At 32.4% G+C, this 19,851-nt stretch overlaps 1 protein-coding gene, 1 long non-coding RNA gene and 1 pseudogene across 2 annotated transcripts; 2 read left to right on the forward strand and 1 right to left on the reverse strand.

Moving 5' to 3' along the window:
• Window positions 1-1,744: 1,744 nt before the first annotated feature.
• On the forward strand, window positions 1,745-6,011 carry LOC128201590 (uncharacterized). The gene is made up of 2 exons (XR_008253313.1): window positions 1,745-1,835; window positions 5,109-6,011. It is a non-coding gene; the product is annotated as an uncharacterized LOC128201590 (long non-coding RNA).
• Window positions 6,012-10,406: 4,395 nt separating this feature from the next.
• On the forward strand, window positions 10,407-11,128 carry LOC113509380 (uncharacterized; annotated as a pseudogene).
• A 2,494-nt stretch (window positions 11,129-13,622) lies between these two features.
• LOC113509475 (uncharacterized) lies at window positions 13,623-18,648 on the reverse strand. Its single transcript, XM_026892844.3, has 2 exons — window positions 18,329-18,648; window positions 13,623-14,063 (listed from the first exon to the last, which is right to left on the reverse strand). Exons 1-2 carry the CDS (start codon window positions 18,583-18,585, stop codon window positions 13,703-13,705), a joined length of 618 nt encoding a protein of 205 aa, XP_026748645.2. The 5' UTR covers window positions 18,586-18,648; the 3' UTR covers window positions 13,623-13,702.
• Window positions 18,649-19,851: the final 1,203 nt, after the last annotated feature.

Consider the following 19,851-nt stretch of genomic DNA (forward strand, 5'->3'; position numbering starts at 1 on the left):
TTTACCATTACGCTTGGTATCTAGTTACCGTAGTGTATTTGGCTTCCGACATTACATCATCATCATATCAGCCTTTAACAGTCTACTGCTAAACATAAGCGTCCCCCTTGGGGGGTTTTGGTAGTAGTTGCCACGCTTTGCAGGCATTTCGGTAACTGCAGTTAGGCTCTAGAGATGGTTTAAAAGGATCGCTGCTGCTTATCCCTCGCCCTTCCTTAGTTGGTTCTTACACCATCTACAGGAAACGAAGGAGTGGCCTATTCTATGACGAAGCATACGGCCAACATTCATCCCAACATTTAGATAAACGAATAGAAATGATATTGAGGAAAAGTATCACTCTCATATGGAAATATATTGAAATTCAATTAGTTATTTTCCTATGATAACGAACAAACAAACAAATTTTTGCTGTACATGTTTTTTTTATACTACTAAGGTGGCAAACAAGGATACGGCCCACCTGATGGTAAGCAGTTACTGTCTATGAACGCCAGCAATACTAGGGGTATTACACGCGCGTTGTCGACCCTGAAGAAATCTCTTTACATCCCTTTTGAAGACCACATGCTGTAGTCTTTTGGGAAAACCTCGGCAAGGAGCTCATTCCAATTTATTATTATAATAATCAGTAGTATTATTAAAGTTTTGCTACACTCACTGCACAGGGAGATAGTTGACGTCTTCCAGTAATGTAACGTCAATAGGTAATTATGTATTTGAAATTGGTATTTTGTTTGTCAATAGAAGTACCTATCGTAAATCCAATATGGTAAACAATCAGAAAACAAAACCAATTAGTAGTTGTCAACCTATTAAAACTTGTCTCTTAATTATTTACAGCTCATCTGAGAATAGGAAGTGCCATCAAAATACACATTAATAGTATTATAGATAATGTTGTATTACACAAGTATTGTACATCGATGTACCTAACCTGTTATAGATGTTTGTTTATTTCTTAATCCTAATACACACTGGCCGGTGTAATTAGTTTTAAAAAAAAGTAATTTTGCTTAAACAAAATGTTGGCAATAAGTAAAATGAGTGAACCAGTGTGTGAATTACTTATGTGATTTATATTTTTATTTTTTTTCTATTCTTTTTATATTATGAACCTAATTTATTAACCAAATGCGAAAGTTTAAAGAATGGATGAATGAATGTTTATTATTCTTTCATAAAAAAAATAATAAACGGAATTGATTGAAATTTGATACACTTCTAACTTGGTACATAGAATACTATATATGTAGTAATTCACGTGGACAAAGCCGAATGTCAACGCTAGATAAAAATAAATATAGTATGGGCATTTTTTGTCCGTTTCTTATCCATGAATATAAATGGTTATTCCATAATAAGATACCCTGAATCGGTGTTGATGGTGTGATTATTCGCGTCTCATCATACATGCATCAAATCTAATCATCTATTGAAATCGACACAAAAATGATTTACTTTTTTATATTAGCAAATTTTAAAACTTTGTAGTAAATATTTACTAGGAAAAAGTAGAAAAATATTTGAAAACCTTTTTGATAAGTAACCCTGGAAACGTACACAGTTCGGATAGTAAAGAGACGTGGGTTCGAACCCCATAAGATTAAGTAGTTGAAAAATATTTTTTCCATGTTATGAATAATTGAAGACTAAATTAAATAAAAGAACATCGTTAGTGTATTCTCAGCTTTATCAATCTACTTACAAAGATCTCGCTCAACGTGTCTGTACTTCGATTTGTATAAAAGATCGCTAGGAAAATGATGATCATCAGTCAGCAGTTACCTGTAGTGACGCTTATTCGTTAGACGGGATTCAAAATGCAGAAATTGGTACGTATTAAAAAAAAATATTTAATTCATAAACAAATTTTCGAAATGTACCAAAAACTATTAGTTGTATAGGTGTAGCTCATTAATAAATAAAAAACTAAAATTGCTAATTTTTTAGTAAAGGAAAATAGTCACGCGTTCTTACTATAGAGAGTATAACTATAATTAATTAAATAGAATGACGCTAAATGTTTATAATTACTCCTCTCCATCCAAAAGTTGCCTGGAAGAGATCGCTCTTAGCGATAAGGTCGCCCATTGTTTTCTCATTGTGATTATTTTTTTGTAATTATTTATATTTGTAATAAGTTTACTATTGTAATCTTTTGGAGGAAACAATAAAGAGTATCTATCTATCTATCTAAATCAGGTAGAATGTAAGTTGTAAAAGGGACTATAATATATGTGGAAAATATAAAATATTTATTTTATACAAAATTGTTGATTGTTAGATCAAAACTAAATAGATAATTAGAAGGTAAATTTATTCAAACAAGCTTTGTTGTGATTAAATATATTTAAACAGTATTTTACACTACATTATTCGCTTAAAGATGAATTACTAAAGTAAAATTTATATTATATACCATAAAGAATAAAAAAAAAAAAAAACTAAAAAACAATTTCTTTTTTTAATTATAATAAATTTATAAAATCATCTCTGAAAATTACTGACTACCTATTAAAAATGAGCGGTTAGGTTACATTCCGAAGATGAGATTTTAAAGATGACTGAGCGCAAATCCTATTTATCATATGAAATTGATTATAATAATTAATTGCAAATTAGGTTTACAAAAACACAATAGAAACTATTTTAACACCAGACAAAGAGTCCAGATTTCAGAAGAATGCATTTTATTTTTAATTACTTCTATTATTGTTACATTAGAATAATAAATCTTCTTTATCGATTTTAATATAAAAACGACCAATTGCGTGTATTGCATTTCTGTACCGAGAGTTCCGTATAAAATATAAATAAAAAACAAAATAAAAACTACAAATTTACAGTTCTCCGGATTTTTCCTTTATTTATGCTGTACGACTTTACTTTTTGTCAAATTTCATGATTTTAAGTCAACTGTAATTACCCTGTAGATTTTGTTTCCTTCCAAATGTCAAAATATACGCAATAAATGGTTGTATCTTTTGATTGCATTGGTTAAAAAGTTAGATTTTTTCACAGCTTAAAGAGGTTACAGTATTCGACATTAATTTTAACTTGATATCTCCATACATTCTTGAGAAAAATCTTAACAGACAGAGAGATAATAAAGTGATCCTATAATGGTTTCGTTTTTCTTTATGAAATACGGAATTCCAAAAATTACTTACGTTAAGTTAAACAAATAAGTATTGAGCTGAAATGAAAAGAAAAACAAGTAGAATTCTATGAGAGAATTCTTTTTAATAAGAATTAAATTATTAGGATCAGGTTTAAAATATTTGTTCCATAATAGAGTCCCAATTTAGTCTCGTATCCCGTTCCCAAAACACTGTTTGTAAAAAGTAATTACGAAATGGGTTCATTGACCGACCCAGAGACTAGTCTTTTGGGTTTATTACGTCGTTATTATAATAATGTTAATTTGGTATCAAAATAATCTAGTAAAAAGCCAGATGGTTATTTTACGAGTCGCCAATTTTAGTTTATTTAGTTGCCAAGCTTAATTTAACATAGTTTTGTACTTGTATTTTTTTTTTGTGTTTTGACTAAAACACCAGGTCAATGACATCTAGAAAAAACACCGGGACTGTAAACAAAATTTGTGTCTAGGTATTACTTGAAGACTTCATTACAGGTGGCTTTTATATTATGTGCCGATATTTTCTTAAATGGCAAAGTACAAAGTAAAAGAGCCATCGTACCGAAATATATCTGAGGTTCAATGGCGACATAAAATTGTTTGAATACATTCTCTAAACGGCTACTTATTTTTTTATGAGTAAAAATATATCTTTTTTACATGTTAATCCACTTTGATTTTACACAGCTGCTGTTTACGATTTTATTTGGTAGTAACATTAGAACAGTTGTGGTAATTGAAATAATACAAAATTGACACGTTTATATGAATATAATAAATAATTACTTATCGATATTATAAATGTAAAAGTAAATTTGTTTGTTTGTTACCTTTTGACATCGAAAATGCTTATCTAATCTTAGAAATTTGGTATACATGCATTAGTTAGAACAGTGAACGATATTGGCTACTTTTTATCTCGGTAAATGAATACATCTAAGTTATATGGTCGAAGTTGCGAGTAAAAGCTAGTGAATATACTCGTACATGGGGATAGGAGCGAGTTATATTGTGTAGTCTCTGTTTACTTCAAAGCTAAAAAGTCGTGACTTCATAATAAACATTAACCGTAATCAAAGTTTGTGTGTAATTATTTAACCTTTTTATTACTTAGTACACAGTAGTTGTACATATTTGGCTTTTATCTCAATATTTATCTTAACGATATTACGGTTGTAGTGGTGGAATGGGGTCTGCTCGAATAAAGACATTGTTTTATACCCTCACAGAACTCCTGAAATTAATTAGAGGACCCACAGTAATTTCTATTTGCGAAATAATGTAGATCTGATACGAAATAATTAGTAGTTAAAAGTGGTTTCATTTCAATTATTTTATGTACATTTTTATGTCACAAAATTATAACAATATTAAAATAAAATAAATATATATTAGATAATATATATACATAAACTAGCTGTTTCCCGTAGTTATCCGAGTAAATTATTATGTTAAGTTAGAATATAACTTATTCGTTTACCAAATTTAATAGGATTTGAAAATTTGTAAAGATAAATTGATGTTTATTACTGAAACAGATTCGAATGAAATTTGTCCATGCTTAGAGCCTATACATATTCTGAATTAATAGATACAGTATTTTTGTTTTAATTACCTGAGGTGTCTCTACTAATATTATAAAGAGGAAAGATTCGTTTGTTTGTTTGTAATGGATAAACTTAAAACCTATTAAAACGACTTTAAAAATTCTTTCACTTTTAGAAAACTACATTATCAGTGCGTAATATAGACGATGCAGGTGGCTCAGGACCATTTCTTATGGCAGTTTATGGGGGAGACCTATGTTTAGCAGTGGACAGAATGGCGGATGATGATGTTGAGCATAGACGATGATAGATGACGAGATAGTTAGAAATATTAAATGTTAATTCCTATATAAGGTGATTTAGGTACATAAAAGGAATTCAAAATTCAGTACAATATACTATTTATTTTGTTTCAGATTGTTTTGTTCGCTCTCGTAGCAGCATGCTTCGCTGCCCCTAAGCCTGGTGCGCTGTTGACATACCCCTCATCAGCCGTCATTTCACCAGTAGTTTCACCAGTTGCGAGTGTCTCCAGCTACTCGACCGGCATCGTCCATGGCTCCCCATTGCTGTCCCTTGCTCATCCACCACTTGTCCACCCTGTTCATCCAATCCACTCCAACATTGCTCATCCCGTTTTTATATAAATAATTTAACCCGCTAATATGTTACATCGGTGTATAGTCGTATTTTTTAAGAAGATTCAATGTTATGAATACAAGTAATTATTACATTTTCTTTGAAAACAATTATACACCATTAAATTGTATATAAAAAAGGTCGTTTATATGTTACTAGTTATATTGGTGAAATGGTTTATGGTGCCAATATTTTTATTCATGGAACATTTTACCATAATATTCTTTTTGATGAACCAGACAGTATATTATCACTCCGCAAAATTTTAATAAAACCTGTCCTATAGTTTTTGCACGGTCTTCTTATTTTTTTTTTCAATTATGTTTAAATTTTTTACTAAATTTATTCAAATGGATTAATTTTTAATTACTTGCTATTATATGTATATTGTAAGTTTATGCTTCCATTAATAGCGTAAATATCAATGGTTTCAAGTAATTGAGTACGGTAATACCCTCGAAGATTGAGTGAACAATATTGTTTGAAGTGTAATGCTAATCAAAATATTAATGAATTTGGTAGATGATAAGCAAATATAAACACATACGTACTTGTTACAAATACAACTGCAACATATTCAAAAGAAAAAAAATGAAGGACGTTTTTGTTATTAAAAGAGTGTTGTGATAACTTATTGTATATATAACAGGGTATAAATAAATACATTGCAGCAAAACGTATGATTTTATTTTTTCTATATCACTTTTCCTATTAATTTTGTCTTAATTAATACAATATTTTTATTATACTAGCGTTCACCCGTGACTTTTTCCAAATGACCGTGATATTATGTTTATTAACCAGGATAAAAAGCAGTGTATATCCTCTTCTGTCTCACATGGTACGTGTATGCCTAATTTCGTAGTGCATGGTTAAAGAACTTCAGAAACAACATGGTTTATGTAATCATAATTTTTAATGTATGATAATGGAATGGTACTCCATCTGCGCTATCGGTATACACTGACGGGGTACCAGGTTGATTGGTGAGAATGAAAAGACAGGTCAGTTAGCCCATCGTGATAATGATAAACACGATGGTTTGGGGGAATCGCAAAAAGATCGATCTGACAAGGTTAATGCTAGCAATGGGAAAGCTAGACCCTATTACTAACAATCTCTTCCGCCCTTATAATAGGTTAGCAAGTCTCCATCGGTACATCCGCATTCGCATTGTATATCTAATATTTTGTTAGCGTTTGATTTGACATTCATTCCACATGTACGAACGACTCTTTCTCATATTAACATCGACACTTTTTTGAGACTAATTCGCACACTAATGCATTACACAGTAAATAATAATAAGCACAGAATTTGTGAGGTAACTCTGGCGGGCTGCAGTAGTGTGCGATGAAGATAGCTTCATTCTCGTTTTTACATACCCTACTCTTGCTACTATATAATAATATGGGGGCAACTATTGAATTATATATGACCAACTGTGCTTTTTAGCCTTAAATTGAGACTGCCAAATAATTTCCTTGCCAATCTATTCATTCTATTCCCATTTATAATATTTTATTGATATATAATCTAGTTATTTGGATTTTAGTTCAGACACTTAAATTATGCCAAAAGGTTGTCGTCCCAGAAAACCTTACCTGCCGCCGTGAGAATGCCTTAAGCTGAAGAGGGATAATGAGTTTCAGGTAAATTACCAGAGGCTAATAATGAAGAGATTACGTGATGAATTAGGTTCATGACTATAATCCTAGATTTTAGAGGTTGTTGATTGCAGTAGGCATTATTGTGGTAAATGTAGTATTTGTTTGTGAAACATATTTGCAGAAGTCGAATTTACCATCCTTTTTCTAATTATTTTGTTATATTAAGGGTCTACACCTACACTGAAAAATAAGTCGAAAATATAAAATGTAAATGATCATACAAGATTTATGGGTATCGAAAAAATCTTAATGTGTCTGGAATCAGTGTACAAGTAATAATGCTCTACGAAACGGAAGCTTTCTTTAATCGTGAACGCACCAATAAATAACGAGATGTTGCGTAGATCCAATGACACATTTCGTAGATTCGTAGAATTGCTAATTCGTAGAATGTAGGGTGCATTGTAAATATTGCGTATTTACATATTGATTTTGCTTCCCAACAAGTAGTGTTTCATTCCACAAAGAAAAGGCTGTTTTTAAAAACATGCTTTTAAAGCCTTTAGACTTCATCATCAGACTCTGAGTAACACATAGGTTGATACAATACTATTTGTCTAGACAAATCAAACAAGATCAAATACGACGAATTTATGTAGTTTAAGTTCCTATGACCACGTCTCGTCTACCAGTTCGATGGTACCATGTTATATATGTATATTTTATACAAACTTAGAATGGCAAACAAGTTGACGGTCCACCTGATAGAAAGTGGTAATCGTCGCCTATAGACATGAATAGTACGAGTACCATGAGCATAACAAATTCTACTGTTTTGCCCATGATACCCCCCCCCATGCGTTAATTCATGCGTTTACGTTAATTATAATTAAATAAGTTAAAATTTTCACTAGAACAAAAATGAAAGAAAGGTTACACCAGGTCATGAAGCTTTCCTTTTGAAGATTTTAATGAAATGTTATTATCAATACGCAATAATATAACCCAGACAGATATGAAGATATAAAAATATCTTTAATCAATGATCTATATTATGTTAGATTGATAAATGGGCGTAATCATTCCCTCAAATAAGTTCTACTCATTCGGCCGTTCACATGGTTTTATACGAAAATCTGTTTTCCTCGATCGCTCAATATCTTTAACATATTGAGATTCTGCGATTATTTTCATTGAGACGCAATATTACTTCGGATCAATGAACTGTTGATTTGGTTAGGACTCATAGAAAATTGTCATTGCGATTTAGCGTGTGCGTTATAGGTAAATAGAAAATCTCTCAAGATTCTGTTGGATATGCATTAATAAAGTATGAAGTAGGTGCTTAGGATTATAGAAACCAATTTTATTTACATTACTTATACTTGTTGTTATATTTGTTTTTTTGTGTTGTATAATGTTTTTTTTTTTATGCAATTTGGAATGGCAAACAAGCTGACAGCCCATCTGATGGTAAGTGGTAACCGTCGCCTGTAGACATGAGCAGTAGCATGGACATAACAGAGTATATTATTTCGCTCATGATCCCCCCCCCCCCCCCCCCCTCATGGGTTGCCATTCTTGAAAACTCAAGTGTTATTCCGCTGTACCCTGTAAATTCATTCCCATATTTCACCCTTCAAACTTATACACAGCCATGCAAACAACTGTTTCACGTTAAAAATAGGAAAAGGACAGAAGCGCTCAAGCAAATGACTTTTGTACAAAGTCTCCCTCTGGTGTTTACTTAAATATGTTTTTTTTTTATTGTTTCACTATTCTAAGTATTTTATATCTGTGTTGCTTTTAAGGAGGTTTTCAATTAATTTTTAATTTTTTTATTTGTAATATATATGATGTCTACGTCAATTGTGAATCGACTATGATATTTTTACCACCGACAGAGTTTTCTAATCAAATGACTATTTGTAGACGTTTCAATTCGCGTTTTAAATGTGTCTACGAAACAGTTCGCTATTCATCACTTTGTATGTGTAAGATTATAGTAGATATTTTTGCCGAGCGAAATGTATTTTTATCTGGAAAAAGTCTTAAAATACTTAGATGTCCAAAATAAACTTTATGTGTGTTTATAGCAGATATACTAATATATATATTTAAATATACTTATATAATGAAATTGTAATTTTACGATGTCTATACATGGAAGGTATTTTAACAAAATTGATGTTAAGAGTTTTAATAGGGTCAAGTAACAGAAACCAAAATAAATTTTTTTAGAAAAAAATGTTTGCCTGTTTGTTTCAGCATTACGCAAAATCTATTGCGCTAAATTGAATGCGGTATTTATTGTTGTATATTTGAGGTCTTATTTAAAAACTAATGTATGTTTTATTCGATACGCCGTTTAGAGATGGTCTATTTCATTGGTTTTTCTTCTTCTGAAATCTGCGCTTATGACTTGTAGGATACGAGGTAGCGGACAAAAAACTAGTAGTAGATAAAAATCAATTTGCTGTACTAGTTATAATAACTACGCTGTGACTTACTGCATAATTACCGGGTGTTGCATCATAATTCAGTTATGTCAAATTAATCGATATAAAATTAGATTTGTCTATCCTTCATATGCTAAAGAAATAAGAAAACAATAATGTCATCATTCCTTTATGCCTTCAGAATTTTGTTAGAATCGACTAGGTAAATAAACCGTAATAAATAAGGAACAATTCAAATAAAGCTCTACAGCAAACAGTCTGTTGAATATTGTGATAATAGGACAATATACTCTTATAGTGAAATATTTTATTTATTGAGACAAAAATTATAATTTTTATTTGCATTTAATAATAATAATTGATTTATTTTCTCTTCACAGTTCATCACAGTGAAATACAATGAGCTATGCTTATATTAAGGTAATCTAATTACAAATATAATTGTGAGAGGCTGGTACCTGAGATAGGTATAACAATACCTGTGTTATAGATATAATATAGGTATAATCATTTAATAAATTGTCATATATACGAGTATTAATTTAGAAATTCCTAACTTTTAGCTTTGCCAGCAATATTTGTCCTTGCTAAGATTATCTAAGTCTATACAAATACTATTTTGTATTTATATATTGTGGTATTTACGAAGTTTTTTACCTAGATAAATAAAACAACTATAATTGGAAGAGGGTACACGGAACATAATGAAATTAGCTAAGAAAGGAAACAATTGTTAAACGTAATCAGTAGAAGTGAATGGCCGTTTATCAAATTGTTCAAGGCAAACACGGAAATATTCCAAGTCCCAATAAGGTGTTTCAAATATCACACTATTTACAGGTATATTTAAGGTTGGTATTAAGACAGTTATTGGAATATACAAGTCACTTGGAGCCTATACTGTATTCTATGGTTCTTTTCTTGCGCTAACCTGTAGCCAACGCCTTGCATATTTGCCAACGACACAAAGGTATCTGGAATACGCCTACAAAACAGTATAAAAGCTGTATTGAACAGGGTGAAAACATCAGTCACTTACTGAGTACCAAACAACACAGACCACAATGTTCAAGCTGGTGGTGTTGTCCGCTGTAGTAGCCCTGGCGACTGCCAAGCCCAGTGCTATCGCTCCTTGGGGTCTTGGTCTCGGCCTTGGACTGGGTGCTCATCTAGCCGCCCCGCTAGCTGCCCCTGTGGTTGCTGCTCCGCTTGCGGCTCCGATATTGAGTGCTCCTGCTCTTGGCGCCTACAACTACAGAGGACCTCTGTCGCTCGGACCTGGACAGCCTGCGAATATCGTAGCAGCTGACGGCAGGCCCCTTGACACTATCAGTGTGAATTTGGATCGTGCTGCTCACTACACCGCGAGGGCCGTAGATGCTCATGGACTTCACGTGTTGAAGAAACGTTCTGCTCCACTGCTAGCTCCCGCAGCAGCTTGGGCTGCTCTGCTCGTCTTAGTGTTCCAGTGGCTCCCATCGCTGCTCCTCTTGCGGCTCCTATTGCGCCTTTGGGTATTGCACCCATTGCCCCCGCTGGTGTTCTGGGCCTTGGAGGTTTAGCTCACGCTGGAGTATTGGGCCATGCTGGAGTTTTAGCTAATCCTTTGGGTCGTGCTGATGCCCTTGGTCATGTTTGGTGAATGTGTACATAAAATATTATATAATTTAGAATACTTCAAAATGTAAAGCTACCTACTCATAGTTTATAAAGAGAGTTACCATATTATTACATACTTTTATTTAAATCCATTCGTGTAGAAGTATGAAAGTCTGTTTTATATTTTATATATTCTAATATTTAGTTAAATATATGCATATGGTACATTACATACATTATGTTCATTGTACCAAAACATTTAAAATATTATATTATAATTATCAAAGACAACAGAAAGAAAAATGAAGATAAGTACCTACTTATCTTCATTTAATACATCTGTATTAATTATATTTGTCTTACAATATTTTGAGAGAAATATTTTGAAATGCCTGGGATACAAATGATCATTTTAAATAACAATAATATAGTACTTTTTGCCTACAGATGTGTATAAACTCTAATAAGCCCTGATAAATTAAGAAGGATTTAATTGAATATAGCAGTTAACTATAATGCTACGTTATTGTCTATAGGTTTTTGTAAGAGAGAGATGTAAGAATATACATCAAAAATTAAAATAACAATCAACATGCACCTCAGCGATCATTCTCGATGCAGTATAGAACTGCAGCATTCCCAGCGATATCCTAAATGCATTAATAATCTGGACTCGTAGGACTGTACTGCTTCCGAGTGTGAAAGGACATACAAAACGCTTTGAAAAGAGCGATTTCGTAGTAACTTATACGTTACAATTATTTACGTTACCTTTACGATACTTATCTATGATATTTTTACAGTACCACTGTGTTTAGTGAGCAGTTTTAATCACGAAGAACTGGTAAGAAATTTAACTGCTGCTTTTTTTAAAATAAGTAAAAATACAAAGTAAAAAGAAAATAAAATAAAAGAACAAAATATTTATTTAGGGACAAACACATATTTTGTTAACAAATACATTGAGCGTATTGAAAATCACGTGCAAGTTCATACAATATATTAAGCACGTACACACATTATGCACAATGCATATTAATTTTCAAAGTCATCAAGAAATAAGCTTTCCTTAGTATTTTAAATTTATTGAAAGGTTATTCGTAAATGTTTTTCGGTAATCTTATTTTTATCTAAATTTCATAGCTAATTTCAATTTAAAGGGATATAGTAGTGGAAATTACAGGGAACGAACACATAACACAATAGTTAGTATTCAAGAATGTCAACGTATGAGAGGTATCAAAAGTGTCACAGAATATGGTGTGATTGCCGTGGTATTGCTTATGTCTATAGACGATTCTCATCATTTTTATATACTAACATACAACAACAATTTTTTTTTTTGCGAAACAAAATATCTGAAGATTAATTTTTATTGTTTATGTGTATTTAATTGTGAAAAAATATGAATTTCTTATATTTTTTATAACTAGTATACAGAGGCGCTGATAGGGGCAAAAATCTTATATCGGCAAACATCACGTAACCTATCAAACAACAAAACTATGTCTAACAACTGGTGAGGTCCTTTCAAAAGTTGTCCCAAATATGAGGAACTTTGGAATTTTTTCTGTAATCTAATAAATCCTATATCTTCTAGCGCTTCTTTCTGAACTATACTGATGTTATTGGCTTCTGATGCCCTTTACAACTTTAGTGAACTATAAGTAGGTACCGAAATAGTACCAAATTTTCGACCTGCAATCTTTCTAAATAACAGGTAATAGATATTTTAAATAATAAACGTTACTATTTTATCTTTTATTTATTATATACGAGTATTACCAGAGGGAGACTTTTGTACAAAAGTCGTTTGCTTGGGTACCTCTGTCCCATTCGTGTTTCTACCGTGAAGCAGTTTTGTTAACATGTCTGTGTTTTAATTTAAAGGGTGGGATATGGCAGTGAATTTACAGGGTACAGAGCAATAACACCTGTGTCCTCAAGAATGGCGACACATGGGGAGATATCATGGGCGAAACAGTATACTCTGTTATGTCCATGGCATTGTTCATGTCTATAGGCGACGGTTACCATTTTCCATCAGGTGGGCCGTCAGCTTGCTTGCCATTCTTAGTTGTATATAAAAATGTTTAATAATGATAATTTTTTTAATGAGTGATAATGGAATGGTAACCCCGTCCGCGTTAACGGTATACATTCGCGGGGAACAAGTGAAGGATGACAGGTGATGATGAACACACTTGGAATTCAGGTCAGTTCACATGGACTGGGGGAAAAGGATTGTTAGTAATGAGGTCTAATAGCCTCATTGCTAGCGATATACCCTCTCAGCTCGACCTTCACGCGGTTACCCCTGGAAACCATCATGGTTAATTCTTGTCGAATTTATCATGGTGGGCCAATTGACCTGCATTCATTCTCACTTATCATCTTCCATTGGTGCCCCGTCGGTATATACCGATAGTGCGGGCGGGGTTACCATTCCATTTTTACCTATTAAAAAAAGAGTTCACATGTACTGCGGGGAGGTTGACCTGACAGGATATATTGTTAGCAATGAGGTTGGTAGTATTCATTACTAACAATCCCTTCCTCTTAGTAATGATGATTTAGGATGTGACCTAAATAAAATAATTTGCAACAACATAAAATACGAATAAATTCTTCATAGTGTATTATGTATTTGCTTTATATATACATATTTACATATACTTTTTTTAAGTTTCATTGAGTATTTATTCACCAATGGGCGATGGGTGCTGCGTAGGAGATAGCTGCAACTCGAGGAATAATGGGGGCGCTGTAGACTGAAACAGCGGGGGCGACCAGGGGAGCAGAAGCCACGGCCAGTCGGCTCAGAGGTGCTGCCAGAATTGGGGCGGAACGCTTCTTCAACACGTGCAATCCATCGAGAGCCTTGGCAGTCAGGTGAGCAGAACGGTCGAGGTTGACTTCCAGAGTATCCAGTGGCCTGCCATCAGAAGCCAGGATATTAGCGGGCTGACCAGGAGCTAGTGACAGCGGGCCCCGGTAGTTGTATGGTGCGATCAAGGGCGCAGAGTAGGCGATTGGGGCAATCCCAGCGATCAGACTAGCCGAAGCAGCGGCCAACAGGCAAGACAACACCACCAGCTTCATCATTTTGATTGTGGTCTGTGTTGTATTTTGCATGCAGAAATACTGATGCACTGGTATGATTTCGATTGGCTTATATACTTGTATAAGATTACTACGATGGGTGACGCCGGAGCGATTTGTTGGCATTGAAAGGACTACTTTTGCTCGAGAGAAAAGATTGCTAGTTATGTCAGTATATTCATTATCAGATTGTTTATTTACATGTATAATGGCGTTGAAAGATTCTATATTTGTATGAATTTCATATATACGAGTTTTCGTGAATTAAATAAAACTGGTAGAAACAAAAATGTATGAAGAGTACTCGTATTAGATTATTATTGAGATTAATTAACCATTAAATCTGTCTATATTTAAGTACATACTTCAAAGGATGAGCAATCTGAAGTGGCAATGGACTGATTACATAGCTCGAAGAATCGACAACCAATGGAGAAGATAGGTTCTTGAGTGGCGACCCCGTACGAGTAAACGCAGTGTCGGACGACCTCCCACTAGAGGGAGTGACGACCTCAAATATATTGCAGGGAGTCAGTGGATGCAGGTGGCTCAGGATCGTTCCTTATGGCAGTCCACGGGGGAGGCCTTTGTCCAGCAGTGGACGCATAATGGCTGAAGTGATGATGAATGATGATGATAACATAGTTGATTTATTGATAATTGGGTATTATAATAAGATCAATGCATATGTTTATTTTGGCTATGGGAGAGTCGTTTATGTTATTAGATTTTACTTAAGTAATATACTTAAACATTTGAATATTAAGTGAGCGTATCGAATAAACTTTTAAAAATTAAATTAAAACTAATTTACCGTAGGCAGGTAGGATTTGATTCTGGTACATAATATTTTTAAAAGTTTTGTATTACAAGTGTCAACAACCAACAGTATAGTATGAGAAGAAGGTGCAAATTATTTGAAATATATTAGTGTTTTTATGATTTTAACAAAGTTTATGCAATTGATGAAAGCGTTTTGGTTTTCCATTCTCATTTATAATATGCTAAGAATTTTATTCGTCGACGATAAATTATAATTGTCTTTATAGACTATTAAAAAATCTCTTTAAAAGTTATAAAATTATGTAAGTTATTTTGTTCGTCTATCACACATACACACAGTCATTTGCCATTTAAAAGATAATTATGATTTCTGATTTTGACAAGTACTTTTATATTAATAAGGAACCTTCAGCACGTGAGTCACTTAACTAGTCTTTTTTGTTTATATTAATTTTTGAACGAAATTACACTTGCAGAAATTGAAATAAAGTAAAAAAGTGTATATACTTACGTGTTAATATGGCATTATATAGTTCAAGTGCGAAGTACTTTAAGAATTATTGGAACTAAGATTTTATATACTTTTACAAAATATAACGCAATGTTATACGTACATGTCGTCATTACAGGAAACGTATCCTTTATTGAATTTATAATTATGCAGTTAGTTTATTTAAACCTGTTTAAATTATTAACAAAAATAACGATGTATTGATAGTTACAGTTTGCGAAAATATAAAAAAAGAGATGCCTTCTGTGCGTTGAAAAGTTTATCTTCTACGGTGAAGCTGCTAAAACTGGCTATTAATTTCTCACTGAAAAAAACTGGCAGGTTAACTTCTTTCTGACTTCCTAGAAACAACAGTGATTAATTTCTGATAGGCTGATTGCTGCTCTTTGTTTATCCTCATCTATTATCCCTAACTGGTGTCCCGCCAGTGAAACCAATAGCGTAAGTGAAGTTACCATTCCGTTTTCTCCTATTAAATAAACCTTCTTGTAATCAGCAATGGCGCAAATTTTCAATGTTAATTTTTGTTATAGTTTATTGAATGATGGATCATATATAACAATTATTTTAACTATATATGGCGAAAAAAACATTTAAACACTAGCTCTCTCCTGCAGACTCAGTAGTTATCTTGACCATTGACTCCAATCTTACTAAAGTTAGAGGAGACATATTATGTTTTAACATATGTAGTTTAAGGAAAAATGGCACCCATATGGAAACGTAAACTCTTTTACAATGCCCTTTAGAGAGTAATGCCTATATAGGTAGTCGGCTTGGTAGTATATGAAAGTTTTTGGTGTTCAAAGCGGTCAAGGTTTGTATTGAGATGAAACATAATGACTATCTAGAAATTATGATATTTGGATATCTGCTATTCAAATACGATTAAATTGCTGGGATTAAAAGTACTCGCAGCTGACTTTTGCAGATTTATATCCACTTTTTAATTAAAGTTGATTTAAATGAATTATGTTCGAAAATATAATACAATGCACCCGGTGTTGGCTGCTCTCAATTAGTCGCAACCTAGGATTATTATGTCAAAGTAGGTATAATGTATTTATAAAATTTTTTGATTAAACGGAAGTTTATTATATTACAACATACACATGTTATAGTTATCTCTAAAAATGGTCGCAGGTCTGAATTGTCGGCAATTAAAGGATAGTTTCAGATGACTGGCTCTGTAGTAGAAATTGATTTTATTCTATAAATTGATACTAAATAGAAGATAATTATTAGTATTTTCTATTAATGATAAGATAATTATAAAAAATAACCGCAAGAAAAGTTGCCGTCTGGCAACCTCAGATTGCGGCTAATTGAGAGTGGGCAATTACTATAGTTGTATATTAATGTGGTACACATTGTACTATATTTTCGCTCATTACCAATTTGTATCATTTGAGCAAACTTTCATTAAAAAGTTTTATAGCTGCAAAATACTACATCAGCATCTTAGACTATATAGTAACGTTGTTCGATTATAGGGAATGTGAATACTTGGGGAGCTTATAACGGCCAATTTACTTTATTCATAAAAGTATTTATTTCATATAACGTCATAAGATCAAAAACATATAAAACATATATCAGGAACTTAAAATACCATTGAAAAATAAATGCATTCCACTAATTTTTTTTTTTTTCTAAGCATAGAATGATGTTTGTGAATACCCAAATACAAAATATTCTTACAAATTTTGCAAAAATTTTCTAGATATATAAACATCTAATGGTATTTGTCTACACCATCTTTTGCTTCCACCAAATTTTTTTTTAATTGAAATTGTAGATTGTTTAGTTACAACTTTTCTATGACACTGCGAATCTTATATTTTTTTTTGTATAAAATAGATGGATTGATCATGAAGTTTTGTATTTATGGCAAGTGCTCGACTCCATATATGAAGTATTTTATTTTAATTAGGGTTGTTATATAGGAAAGTAAATATAATCTTTTTTTTAACTTAGTTAACCGAAATTTGTTCTTTTTTATAACATAAAGGCAAACAAGCATGCGGTTCATATGATAAGCAATTACTGCCGCCCATAAACACCCGTAACATTGAGTCGTAACATCAAAATTGAGATATGTTAAGACTGGCCTTTTAAGAAGAAATATGCTTTTTTCTTAAAGTTTTCAATATCGTATCTGTTCTAAAATACTGTTGCTGGGAGTTGGTTGCATAATTTTGTTGCGTGTGGAAGTATATGTTGTTATGTACTCTGTATCTGTTGTCATCTATCTATTTGTATGTCATTTACTCAGTATGTTTATTGCATATCACAAGGGTACATAATAGTTCCCACATGATATATGTTAGATATAAGATATTTTGTGATGCTCTGCAAGGGTGTAGCAATCGGCAGAGGGCTTGATAGTCTGTCTACAAAATTGTACGTTGGTAGACAAGTATGATAATAATATACAATATTCGTTTTAGTTAGTATAAAAATAAAGGAATATCTATAATTTTGAAAAATTATCCCCTACCTATATTCTTTTTTTTTTATTACAAGTTCGGGAAGAGTGACTAATTATATCAGCGTAAAGTTGTGTATTTTCTAGTCATTCGGTTTTATCACAATTACATTTAATTATTCAAAAATTACAATAAAATGTGATTATTATATTTATATATTTTTACAAAATATTAAATTTCTCAATAACAAAAATTAACATTGTGGTTAGTGATATTAAAAAAGAAAAATAATCCTTTTATACATATATTTATTTTCATTTACTATTTACATCAATTTATAAACTTTCTAAGTACAAGATTTACCAAGAGGCGATGGGTGCTGCGTAGGAGATTGCTGAAACTCGTGGGTAAATGGGAGCGCTGTAGACTGAAACAGCAGGGGCGACCAGGGGAGCGGAAGCCACGGCCACTTGGCTTAGAGGTGCAGCCAGGATTGGGGCGGAACGCTTCTTCAACACGTGTAATCCGTCGAGAGCCTTGGCAGTCAAGTGAGCAGAACGGTCGAGGTTGACTTCCAGAGTATCCAGTGGCCTGCCATCAGAAGCCAGGATATTAGCTGGCTGACCAGGAGCTAGCGACAGCGGGCCCCGGTAGTTGTATGGTGCGATCAGGGGCGCGGAGTAGGCGATTGGGGCAATCCCAGCGATCAGACTAGCCGAAGCAGCGGCCAACAGGCAAGACAACACCACCAGCTTCATCATTTTGATTATGGTCTGTGTTGTATTCTGCACTCAGAAACACTGATGCACTGGTATGATTGCAATCGGCTTATATACTCGCATTATAAGATTACCTATGGGCGATGCCGGAACAGTTCGTTGACTTTGTTGACATTGAAAGGACTACTTTTGCCTGAGAGAAAAGATCCTTAACTTGTATTCTTTTTGTTATAGTGGACATATTTAATAAATTAATCTGTTTATTTAGATAACATGTTTACATGTCAATACCAGGTTGCAATTTCATGCTCGGATGCGAATTGAAGTGTCATCAAATGACATATAAGCTAACTGTTCCTATAAATAATGGCGCGGGATTTTAGCATTATCGATATGAAAACTAAAATATGTAAAACTACAAAATTAGTTTATTATTGCATTATATTATGTTCAATAGATCTATTTTTAGAAACTGTGTTTCAGATAAATTATTAAAATTATAAATAAACTTCAAATGAAAATTACTTACAGAAAATAAAAAAAAATTGTAGATTGTTAGGTTCTAATATGATGATTATAGTAGAAAATATATATTTTATATATTTTAAGTCGTGCTTTACTTTTTATTTTTAATTTATATATTGAACAACAAAGGAAAATCTTAATCTAATCTTAATTCTCAGAATTATACTAATTGTCTGGTTGCTGACGATATGTCGAGAAATTATCCTTACTAATATTATAAATATGAAAGTGATTTTGTTTGTTACAGCGTCTTAACTGCTTTATTATTATGAAATTTGGTAAAATGTATTATACGGGATGGAGAAGGATATAGGCTACTTTTCATAAACATTTTATATTTCGCTCACGCGGACGAAGTCGCGTACAAAAGGTAGTAATATATAGATATATCAATTTAAATGTAGATAAGCCTATTAAAAACACGTTATTCTCTGTAGTTATTTAAATATTATCTATTGAATTACAATTTTAATCAGTATTGTGTTATTTTACTTGTTAATATAACTGGACTGATGTAGGTAATAAAACAGAACCATGATAAATAAAGGAATGATAAATATTGATAACTTGATTAGTGGTACTGTAACAGTATGTTTAGTAAATTTATAAGTTAGTGTCACCAGTTATTTTCCTTAGACAGGGACAGAGATATGAACTTAAGTTGATGCTGCAATTAGATATATTTTGCATTTTCATTTTTGGCCTTAATTCTTCATTTAATTTTAGATAACTCTAATGTTAATATATTAATAAAAATAATAAAATAATATTTTTTTAAAGTTA

Source organism: Galleria mellonella, unplaced genomic scaffold, assembly GCF_026898425.1.
Source record: "Galleria mellonella isolate WM207_F2 unplaced genomic scaffold, CSIRO_AGI_GalMel_v1 utg55, whole genome shotgun sequence".
NCBI lineage: Eukaryota > Metazoa > Arthropoda > Insecta > Lepidoptera > Pyralidae > Galleria > Galleria mellonella.